The sequence below is a fragment of the Emys orbicularis genome, chromosome 5 (assembly GCF_028017835.1).
Source record: "Emys orbicularis isolate rEmyOrb1 chromosome 5, rEmyOrb1.hap1, whole genome shotgun sequence".
In the NCBI taxonomy this organism is placed as follows: domain Eukaryota; kingdom Metazoa; phylum Chordata; order Testudines; family Emydidae; genus Emys; species Emys orbicularis.
The window spans coordinates 132,313,974-132,326,225 of NC_088687.1; the positions used below are offsets into that span (position 1 = coordinate 132,313,974).

The 12,252-nt window shown below is 49.1% G+C and overlaps 1 protein-coding gene across 1 annotated transcript; it reads right to left on the reverse strand.

Annotated features, from left to right (window-relative positions):
• Positions 1 to 1,860: 1,860 nt before the first annotated feature.
• On the reverse strand, positions 1,861 to 6,050 carry FOXI3 (forkhead box I3). The gene is made up of 2 exons (XM_065405395.1): positions 5,429 to 6,050; positions 1,861 to 2,441 (listed from the first exon to the last, which is right to left on the reverse strand). The coding sequence occupies exons 1-2, from the start codon at positions 6,048 to 6,050 to the stop codon at positions 1,861 to 1,863; spliced, it is 1,203 nt and encodes a 400-aa protein (XP_065261467.1).
• Positions 6,051 to 12,252: the final 6,202 nt, after the last annotated feature.

Below are 12,252 nucleotides of genomic sequence, written 5' to 3' on the forward strand. Positions count from 1 at the left end.
TCAATGCATTTTGGATCAGGCCCTAAGTGAGGGGAGTAGTATCAGGCTCTAGATCGGTCTTGCATTGGTTACAGTGCATGGTTATAGCAGTGCTAGGTTGCCCCTATAGGTGCTGGATTGCATTGGATGAAATATTGTTTTGAGTTTTAGAGACAAAAATGTTACCTGCTTGTGTGGCATTCTAAAAAGTTGGGATGCATGCAATTCGTTGTTAAATACAGTACGGCAATTGTACTGCCATTTCAGTGTCATGCTTTCTTTTGTTTTCACTGTATATGTTACATGCCTTTATACCAGCTGGCTGATTACATCAAATCCCTGCCAACAACTGCTGTAAACCTCAGAAATGTGAGGATTTTTTACATCATGGATATTATGTACTATGGGACTGATTCTTTCACAACTGTAAATCAGAAAAAACTTCACTTAAGTGAATGGGGTTTCTCCAGATTTGAACCAATGTATAAGAGCACATTTTGGCCCACTCACCTCCACTGCATTACTCTGCTGAGGAACCTTAAATGGGTGTAACTCCTTTGACTCCAGGGTCTGAATTGGGCTGCATGGGCTTGATCCTACTTCCGTTGCATTGTAAATGTGAGATTGACATGAGTCAGTCCTGCTCCAATTAACTTTGCAAGCAATTACTATACATTAATCAACCTAAGCTGAAAATGGGCAATTTACTGTCTAAAACCAGCAAAAGCTTCAGTCCACCTTTCACAATTACCCATCAGGAGGTTGTAAACCAAACCACACACTTCTCCTTTGAGCTGAAAGCAACATTTTTTTCTTGGCACAGAGGAAAGTGTTGAGTCCCTGTATCTTTTGTCCCAACCCGTGTCCCTAACCATCTAAAAAAGTAAAATAAAATCTGTTGATGAACAAACAAGCAAAAAAATCTAACTGTAAATATTTTATTCCCCAAAATTTTGTTCGGTTTGAAAAGTTTCATTCATACACTACAATAAAAAAAAAAAAAAAAAAAAAAGGAGGGGAATGGGAGTGAGGAAAAGGATGGGCAAAATAAACTTTCCCAAATTTCAAACACATTATAAATAAGTACAACTCCAGAGCATAATTTACAAATATAAAATCCCATAGAAATGTATTTACAGAGTAGTACATTACATACAAATATGTATAAAAATATTCAATGTGTTTATTCTCTTGCTAAAAGCTGGATGGCTAAATTGTGTGTCTTTGGTACTAAGCTTAAGTAAAACGATTATTTTACAAAATAAGGCCCTGATTCTTCAATATACAAAGCACAGGCAGCCTGGCGAACCTGCTCTGTATCTAAAGGGGTTCTGTGTGGGCACAGAATCTGCCCAGGCATTGTACACTGCAGGATCAAGGCCTAAAACAATTACCTAAACAGGCAATCACTGACATAGGGATTTTTACAAGGCACTTCATTAGAAATCTCTTCATTTTTTTTCTCTTCCAAGACCAAAGCACTTGTAAACAGAGGTTCACAAATAAATGACCAACAGGCAATACTCCCCTGCTATGTGTCTATATTTGGTCCTTGCTGATTTCTCTTTGTAGTTATTTTTTTAACTCTACATTCAAGATTAAAAACCTCTGAAGTCACTAATCCAGTTCTGGTTCTCATTTGCAGAATTTAGTGGCAAACAGGCATCCTGTGTGGATCAGTGATTTTGCAGGGATGAGTAGGGAAAATACTCCACATTGTGTGTGTACGTATATATTTAATAGATTGTAAGTTTTTCTTCCTGGGAAAACAGAAAACATACTGCAAGTGTCCTGCTTCAAATGCAGTTTGCAAAAGCATGGGGTCTTCCTTGTTGCTGAATGAACCGGCCTTTCTTGTTCTGTTGAGTTGCAATCCATGCCCTACACCTCAGTGCCATCCCGGGCGTAGATGAGGCTGTTGACTGTGAAGTTGTAGTAATGGTTGTACTGGGCGCCCTGGCTGCTGCTGGGATGGAAGGAGCTGTAATAGGCAGCAGTGGGCCCTGGAACTCGCTGCAGCTGGTCTGGTGGGAGCACCTCTTGGGAGGAGCTGCTGGAGGAGGCAGTGAAGGTGCCACCACTCATCTGCCCAGCGGGGAAGTTCCGGTGGTGCAGCTCCCTGCTGAAGCCTCCCGCCAGGCGGCTCCCTCCACTGCTCAGTGAGCTCATCCCACTGAAGAAGGTGCTTAGGCAGCCCGGGGTGGCTGAGATGATGCCTGGAGAAGAGGAGCTTTTGGGATGGTCCCTGGCAGGTGATAGGTCCAGCTCTGGGGAGGGGCTGTTTCCACAGGGCTTGCCTGCAGCAGCCGGGATGGGACGCCCTTCCTCAGCCTTCAGGCCCCCGCCAGAGGACACCACAGTGGGGGTGTTAGGCTCAGAGCGCCGTTTGCGCTTGCGCCGGAAATTCCCATTGTCAAACATCTTCTCACAGTTTGGGTCTAAGGTCCAGTAGTTCCCCTTCCCTGAAGGAGACAGAGAAAGAGTCAGACAGGGAGCTCCTCCAACAGATGCCCTGCACCCCCTGAGCAGGATCTGCACCCTCCTTCTACCACCCCCTCCCCCGCATTTGCACAATCTGCACCCGCCAAACACCCTCTCCAGACTTGCTGACCAGAGCCTGATTCTCCTCTCGCACTGTTGCAATTTCACTGACTTAAGTTCAGGAATTCAGAATCTGCCCCACCGACCACACATCCGGAATGAATCTTGCAGCCACTTAGCAGGATCAGAACTGCCCCTCCGAGCCTATAGCCCCACCCCAAACGGAGTAAAAGGGCCCTGCAGACAGAACTCCTAATGCTTCCCCAACTACACCCTTGTCATTTAAGGGTGTGTGACGGCCGCCATCTTGGCCAACGCACCAGGGATTGAACGGGGGGGACCTCAAGCGCTAAAAGCACAAACTGCTCCATCTTAAGATAGCTGGGGCTGTAACAGCCCCATCTCCTCTGTGGATCTGGCACAGAGGGACCTGTAACCCACACTCACCCGCTGGCACCCCAATCCCAGGGAGACCTGCACTGCAGTGTAGGCCCGCACTTACTCTTTCATCCGGATACAGCTCAGCTGGGGTAGGGTAAAATAGAGGGGTACATTAACAATGCTGGGCATGTGTGGGGCCATCTCGCCCATGTTGTGGTTCAGGGCAGATTATGGGGGAGGGAGCATCTACTGGTGGGGTCTTTCTCAGTGGTACACATGTGCCAATGGGATTGGTGTGCATATAAATACAGCACACCCACGGCGGTCCCCTTGCCACCTGGGCACAGTCATGCACACACCATGCCTCAGATCTCTGTGCAGGGAAGGCCCTGAATCCCTTTGCACCCAGGGGGCCCGTGTGCACTTGCATTAAACCCTTTCCCTACTGAGCAAGACATGCACCCCCCACTCCACCTGGCTACAACCCTAATACCCCCCTCTCCCATGGGCCTCTGCACCCAATGCACATCAGGGCCGCTGGGGGGCGGGGGGGGAGTGGGGCAATTTGCCCCAGTCCCCAGGGGCCCCCACGAGAATATAGTATTCTATAGTATTGCAACTTTTTTTTATGGAAGGGGCCCCCAAAATTGCTTTGCCCCAGGCCCCCTGAATCCTCTGGGCAGCCCTGATGCATATGTCTGAGCCACACCATCTTTCAGGGTAGGCGGGACCCTGCATCTCTGAAATACCCCCCACACCCAGAGAGCAGATTGGATTTACACCCTGGGGCTGGGACAGATCGGTGCTAAGGGCCCCACCCCTTGCCCCAGAGGGCAGGAACCTCATAGTGGGCATCCAACCCCAGAAGGGCCCTGCCCTGCTGGGAAGTGAACCTGGGGCCCTGGATCCAGCTGCTCCCATTGGGACAATATCCCACCCCCCGGCCCCCATCACAGATCTGCCCCTCGCTGTCCCTCCCACCCAGGTGACAGCAGAGAGTGTCCCCAGCTGGGCGGAGCAGCCGGGGTGGGGGCGGTCCGACACCCCGGGTTACACTGTCCATTGCACCCTCTCTCTGCCCGCCCGCCCCACCTGCCCGTACGCTGGGTGCAAGTGCCCCTTGCCCCGCGTGGCTCCCCCCCGCGACCGGGATCCACATCCCGGGGTCCCGTCTCCCTGCCCGAGTTCCCCTGGGATCGGCGCGGGGCTCGCACCGCTCCCGATGTCCCCAGCTCCGGGGGTTACAGCGCAGGGGCTCCTCCTGGCGTCCCGGTACCGCCGTCTCCCCGCCCTACGCCTCGGGTGTCCCGGCACAGAGCCGTGCAAGAGGCGGGGGCTGCTCAGCCCTGCGCTCCACTCCCTGGTCGGGCAGATCCTGTCCGGTATGGCGCTCCCCTCGGGTCCCCCTGGGTCCCTCTCCCCACCCCAGCCCCTCGGTCCGTTTAACCGTCCCCCGCTCCATGATCCCGGGCATCCCCAATCCCTCTGCCACCGGGCTTCTGGGCACCCCCTCCCCATCCAACACCCCCCAGCCTCCTGGGCACCCCCCAGCCAACTGCCCCCAGCCTCCTGGGCAGCCCCCCATCCAACACCCCCTTCTGCCACCAGCCTCCTAGGTACCCCCCCCATCCAACACCCCCTTCTGCCACCAGCCTCCTGGGCACCCCCCCATCCAACACCCCCCTCTGCCCCCAGCCTCCTAGGTACCCCTCCCCATCCAACACCCCCCAGCCTCCTGGGCACCCCCCAGCCAACTGCCCCCAGCCTCCTGGGCACCCCCCCATCCAACACCCCCTTCTGCCCCCAGCCTCCTGGGCACCCCCCCATCCAACACCCCCTTCTGCCCCCAGCCTCCTAGGTACCCCCCCATCCAACACCCCCTTCTGCCACCAGCCTCCTAGGTACCCCCCCATCCAACACCCCCCTCTGCCCCCAGCCTCCTAGGTACCCCCCCATCCAACATCCCCCTCTGCCCCCAGCCTCCTGGGCACCCCCCACCATCCAACACTCCCCAGCCTCCTGGGCACCCCCCACCATCCAACACTCCCCAGCCTCCTGGGCACCCCCCATCCAACACCCCCCTCTGCCACCGGCCTCCTGGGCACCCCCCCCATCCAACACCCCCCAGCCTCCTGGGCATCCCCCTCTGCCACCAGCCTCCTGGGCACCCCCCATCCAACACCTCCTTCTGCCACCGGGCTCCTGCCCCACCCCCAATCCAACACTTCCCAGCCTCCTGGGCCCCCCCATCCAACACCCCCCCCGGCCCCTTGGGCACCCCTATCCCTCTGCCTCCGGGCACCCGTCCAGCCGCATTCGTTTCCCGGTGCACTCAACTGCCCTCCTCCCCTCCAGCCCCCTGCCTGGGCATCCCCAATCCCTCTGCTCCCGGGCACCACCCCAGCCCCACTCCCCTCCATTCCGCTGGGACCCCAGCCACTGAGCACCCCCCAGGCCCTGGGGATCCCCGCCCCCCGGCCCGCTGAACCCCCCCTCCCCAACTCCCTGGCCACCCCCCGGCGCTCACCCGGGTCGTCCTCGTCGCGGGGCACCTTGCGGAAGCAGTCGTTGAGGCTGAGGTTGTGGCGGATGCTGTTCTGCCAGCCGGCCTTGCTGCGCTTGTAGAAGGGGAAGTTCTCGGCCACGTACTGGTAGATGTGGCTCAGCGTGAGCTTGCGGCCGGGCGCGCTCTGGATGGCCATGGCGATCAGCGCCGAGTAGGAGTAGGGCGGCCGCACCAGACGCAGCAGCTCCTCCTGCCCGGCCAGGCTCAGCCAGCTCAGCTCGGCCGCCGCGGGCGAGGGCGAGCCGGGCGCGGAGGGGGCGCCCCCCAGCTGGCCGCCCCGCGAGCAGCCGTAGGAGGCGGGCGGCAGGAAAGGGGCGGCCGGTCCGGGGCCGCCCTGCAGGTACGGGGCCGGGCCGCTCACGCCCCACAGGTAGCCGGCGTTGGCCGGCGCACCGTAGTCGCCCAGGGCGTAGGCGGCCGGCCGCTGCGTGGAGGAGGCGGCCGCGGCGCCGGGCGGGGGCAAGCCGGGCTGCGGGTACACGCTGAAGGGCTCGCCGCAGTACACGGCCATCTCGGGCGCCTCCCGGGCCCGGCGGGGCTGCGGGCTGGCGGGGGAGCTGGGCTGCAAGTCACCGGCGCTCATGGTCCCGGGCCATGCGGGGCGGCCGGCTGCGCTGCCCCCTCCCCCCGTGCCGACAAGCTCCTTATAGCGCCTTCATCTCTGCCCAGCCTCCCCGCCCGGGGCCAGGGCTGGGCGGGCAGGGGCAGCAGCCAGTGGGAGGGCTCCCTTCGAGGGGCGGGCGGCAGGCAGGCAACGGGGGCTGGGTAGATCCCAAAAAAAGAAAGAAAGAAAAGGAGGCAGCTCCTCCCTACCGAGAGGCGATCTGTCTGTCTGTCTGTCTCCTGCCCTGCCTCTCCCCCCCCCCCCCCCCCGAGCTGTCTGCCACTGCAGGCGAGACACAGGAGTTTGGGGATGGGGGGAGCCTGGAGGAGGAAGTGAAGCTCGTCTGGGGATACTGGAGTTCTCCTGATCGGCCCTCCACTTTGGGGACCATTGCTCAGCCCGCCCTGCTGGGAGGATGCGAGCGATCCGGGACTGAAGTGCTGTTGAGTCTATCGGCAGTCACCTCCCCTCCCCCCAGTGCAAGGGAATTGGGACGGGAGAGACTACACGGCAACCCACTGCGCCTCCGAGAGGCACATCATTGAGAGCCTGATCCGAATCCCCGGTACAAGTCGACGCGAGTTTCTCCGTTGGCTTCACTGGGTTTAGATCAGGCCCGTGATTAATATGCGCGGGCTTCAGACTTCCACAGCTCCCGTATTAAGGGAATCGGGAGCTGCTCCCATGCGTGCAAACGAAAAAAACTTCATCGAAATCGATTTTTAACCCGGTTCTATTTAGGTGCCCAAGGGAGAAATCCATTCTTTTTTTTTTTTCTTCAAAGTTTAGGATACTTGAAAAAGATCCTAATTTTTTATTAATTCTGAAACAGGGTTAGGTTTTGTTTTTCTCCTTCGCTTTGAGAATCGCAAAGGAAAGGATCGTTTCAGATATTTGCATCTGCCCCAAAAAAATCCTACTTTAAACTAACTTTTAAAACTTTAAAATGAACGTTGCGTTTATTTGACAGCCATCCCGGTTTAGGGAATTTCCCAGATCATACCGACTGTATTTTAATCTATGAGACAGGTACTCAGATCTTTAAAAAAAATCATAATTATAATAATTGTAAAAAATCCCCATGTGAAGATCAAATTTGTTATATTTTAACTCCTTTTCCATGCATTAAATGCCTTCTTGTTTGCTCACTCGTATAATACCGTGTGCATATTTTTTCACTAGTATCTGTGCATCATTTCTAAAAACAAAACAAAACAAAACATAAAATAATAAAAATACTTTAAAAGCTGTTCAAATTAGGCCCCTAATCTTAGTACATAAACAAAACAGATTTGTTAACATCAAATAATGGACATCATTTAAAAATGTTTTAAATGAATAACAACGTAGAATAATAGGAGTTCCAAATTCTGCGTTAACTTATGTGCAAACCTATTAAAATCCAGGGGATCCCACGGACTGGAATTTGAAAGCAGCATGTGGCTGACTTGCATATTTTGTGTAATTTAAAGTGTCTTTTACGGCCCTGGTAAAATACAGGGATAGATCACACTTAAATAACTTTGGATAAGAAATTACCTGAAATGAAAGAAACGCAAATGCGCTGCTTTAATTTATATTTCAACAGGAAACACCTTGCAAGTTTTCCTTAGACATACACAATTGATTTCCAAATACAAGTTTAATTTTGGCTAATATGTAGGCCAAATATTTGTCTTTGCAACATTTTATTTTCGATTAAACAAATCAAAGCTTCTCTGAATTTATGGACACTCCTGGATATAAAGATTTGTAAACAGGAATGTAGCCGGGAAATGAACACAGAGAAATCATACTCTTTAGGATCAAATGCTTTCATTTTCATACGATGATAAAGATGAATACAATCAGATCGGATTTGTTGGACGAATGTAGATAATCTTTGTTAATCGCTTTGAAGATGTTAATCGTTTTCTAAAGCCTAATTGTTATTATTTAATTACGTTTGCTGTTGATAAAATGTGTAAAAACATTGACCTAAATCGAAAGCACACTTTACAAAGTTATTAGGGATGTGCAGTTAGAGTTTAAATTGACATCTAGGAGAAAAAAAAATCAGAAAATAAATCTTTCATAAAATGCCTGCACTTCTTTGCTGTCGATAAAATATTTCTATAAAACATCAAGGCAAAGTTTCAGACACGCTTTACTGTTCTAGCGCAAATCCCCAAATTGTTCTTCACAGTGTTTCGAACAGGGAATGTAACAACTCCAAAAGAGTTATCGATTTATTTAAAAACATAAACAACCCTTTGAACATAATATTCTCCCGGGTAGGTGTCGTGAAATAGGAGCCTGTGTTTCCTTCTCTTATTATGCCTTGTGTTGTGCATTTTTCCGTATAGAAAAGAATTTGCTACTTATCTTTATTTTTTTAGTCCAAGCATCAGCCGAAACACGATGACTTTTTTAATGTTTTGCATTGTCTTATTTTGATTCTTACTCTTAAACGTTCGTTATTTATAACAGTCCCACAACTATTTTGCTAGAAGATAACAAATTAAAAGTTTAAGTAGGCGATAGGCAAATTATTATTTAAAAAGAATTCAGACAAGTTTCTTGCTCAATCATGGCATAATAGGGACGTCTGAAGAACAAGAAGAGGCTGGATTTTAAAAGCAAAGTTACTTCTGTGTTTGAAGATCTCAGTTGATATATGTATTCTGTAAAATTACAGTGAATCTGTGTTTATCCGTTAGTTCAAAAAGTCTGTGATCATCCCTCTAGGAAGAAAATCTATAAATGGAATCATTACATCTCTTTACAAATTTTGCTTCGGGGTTTTGTTTTATTTGGAAAATTGCAGAGCCACCTACAGGAATATCCCGGTTATTACAACGTAGGACTGAGAAAGGATATTTTCCTGAAAGGAATGTATCTCTTTTAAGTTTTCCTTAGTTAATTTCTGGATCAAACAAAGGACCTGGGCTAAAAATTAGTGCTGATTTAGATCTAGCAAAGAATACGAGGTTTTAAAATCATCCTTGTTTAACTAAACAATATGAAATGGAAAACAAATAAAAAACAACTTTATAACATTATGAAATTGCTTTTATGTCACCTAAATTAAACACCTATTTTCCATACAGATAGTGGAGGTGATTGAAACCTTTATAGTGTGTGGACTTGAAAATACTTTTATTTTATCTGTTGTTGTTATAGCTTTAAGATAGAATGTACTAAATTAGTATATTGTATAGATAGAGTGTCACCATATGATAAAGATCTTACTGCTTTTAATTTTTGCCAGAACAAATTCTTATCTAGAATAAAAAATTAAAGGATCCAGAATTTTCATCCCCGTTTATTAGCATCCTTATTCTTTCTATTTTTAAGACTGGCCTGAGAGGAGTTCATGCCATAGAAATACATGAAGGAATGAGATAAGTGAGGTATTGAAATACAAAAATAAAAACATCTTCAACATAATGGTCTGAATAAAATTCACCAAAGTGAGGAGATACAGAGTTAAGGTTTGAAAAGTACTCACAAGCCACTGTGTTGCACCAAAGCAAAATATATATACACCTATCTCATAGAACTGGAAGGGACCCTGAAAGGTCATTGAGTCCAGCTCCCTGCCTTCACTAGCAGGACCAAATACTGATTTTGCCCCAGATCCCTAAGTGGCCCCCTCAAGGATTGAACTAGCAGGCCAATGCTCAAACCACTGAGCTATCCCTCCCCTGTCATTATATGACATTTATCCCATGAGGAGTCTCATTAAATATTAGTAATTGTGCTATGGAGGCCATGATAAATTGTGGTTAGAGCACTGAACTGAGACTCAGGAGACCTGGGTTTCACCTTTGGATCTGCTCTTGGCCCGCTGGGTGACTTTGCACAAGTCACATCACTGTTCTGTGCCTCAGTTTTCCCCTCTGTAAAATGGGGATAATGCTATTGACCTTTGTAAAGCGCTTTGAGCTCTGCAGATGAAAAGTGCTATATAAGAGCTAGGTATTATTACTGTATTGTATTAATGGTATCATTCATTTTTTGGCACTGTATTTTTTTTATTCTTGTTTGTAGTTCACAGATTTAAATTTTTTTACACTGCTTGCTCTAGGTGCTGTATTGACTAGTAGGAAGACAATGTCTCTGCTTCAAAGGGCTTATGCTCTCAGGCCCTGCCCCTCCAAACATTTGGACACATGCCTAATTTTACATATGTGAACAGTGCATTGAGATCACTGGGGGTATGTCTACACTGCAATTACAAATCCGTGGTTGGGTTGTGCCAGCTGACTCGGGCTCAGGCGAAGGGGCTGATTAATTACAATGTAGAGGTTTGGCTCAGGCTGCACCCTGAGCTCTGGGACCCTACCGCCTTGCAGGGTCCTGTATCCTGGGCTACTGCCCAAGCCTGAACGTCTCTAGATGGCAATTAAACAGCCCCTTAGCCTGAGCTGAGTCCGCTGGCATGCACCAGCCAAGGGTTTTTAATTGCAGTGTAGACATACCCTTACACAACTAAAGTTAAGCATGTGAGTAAGTGTTTTCAGGATTGGGATCAGACATCTCAGTCCTGTATGTGGTGCACTGGGGTGGACTACTGCACAGGGGGGCTTATTGGCTTCATGGATCACACTGCAGGGTCAGAGGGTCTGATTCAGACACCATTGACTTCAGTGGGAGTTGGATCTGACTCTATACTGACAAAAAAATGTGGGTGCTCTCAAGCAACGGGCAGTAAGCAAATCCCATCACCCATGACCGTGCATGTCACTTTATTACTTCACGATCGCGTTTTGGTTCCTTTTGGCTGTGGATGGTGGATATAAGCATCCTTTCTTCCCCAGTGGCTACAAGCCAATAATGGCCTGATGGGGCCCCTCATGATCCACATATCGGGGGGGGGGGGGGAGGATCTTTTGCATGCAGCTCTCACCCTTCTGCTATTCCCTGGACAGAACAATTGGGAACAGATCCCACCACGCAAGAATAACCTAGCACAGATTTGTTTCCTCTCCCCTCTTGCTGCAGGAAAATCAGCACAGGAGGGGGCAATAGGGCCATACCTTTGGGTCCCAAGTTAAACTTTAAACACGTGAGTATGGGACTACTCCCATGCTTTAAGTTGCGCATATGCTTATGTGCTGTTCTGGATCAGGGCCCAAGTTCCCATTAATCTGTTCTAGGGAGCTGTTTTTCACTTCCCCTATGGTATGTTCTGTATATAGGTAATAGAATATCTGATAGTGTGGTCTCAAAGGTTTATTGGCATGAATGTGGGAAGGCACCGTGTACGCGTGTCTCTGTGTTGAAAAAGTTTTTACTCTTTACCTAAGGAGAAATTGTGCATTTCCCTTCCTCCCAGTATCTACTAGTCCTGTGTGATCACCTAACTTTGCCTCCCTATCGTATGTTACAGTACTTAGATTGGAAGGTCTTCCAGGCAGGGACCATCATTTTGTTCTGTGTTTGCATAGTACATAGCACTTCCATGACTGGGGACCCTAGATGCTTTCTGCAATACAAATAATAACAATAATACATCTCAGGCTTGTATAAACTTCTTCAGTGTCCCCAAATACACACACACACACAGAACAGAACCACTAGCCTTCTCTCTCTGACTTACCTCCTGCCCTTTTAAGTCAATGGGACTGCTCACATGCTGCAAGTTGGGCACATGCTTAAGTACCTTCCTGAATTGGAGCCTAACAACCGGCTATTAATAGATGTTTTAATAAATGGTTAACCGTTTATCAGTCCTTTATAAACTACCACTAAATGTGCCCTGTACATAAAGTGTGACTAAATATAAACCAGGTGATGGCAGCAATAGCTGAAATGGGTGAGCAGTTGCAAGTGTCACAGAAGAATTGGGTTTTTCAGGATAGATCTGAATGGCTTTACAGTTTGGAATAGATTTTAGCAAGCTGGAAGAGAAGCCTGGCGTGTCAGGGGAGTTAGCAAGGGGGCTGGGAGGGGGAGATTCTGCTTTAAGGAAACAGAAGGAAGTCAGCTGTTTGAGGATGGATTAAGCACACACTCCAAATGTTTGGAAACAAGTTTCCAGAAGCACTCAGATCTCTGCATTCCTTCCTGCAGCTCTCAAAAAACAGTGTCACTTCTGGCTTAAGCAGATTCATATAAAGAATCCCCACCGCTGAGCCCATAAACATAATCCCACTTCGTTTTGTTTGGTAACAATAGTAAAGTCCATCTGCTGAAT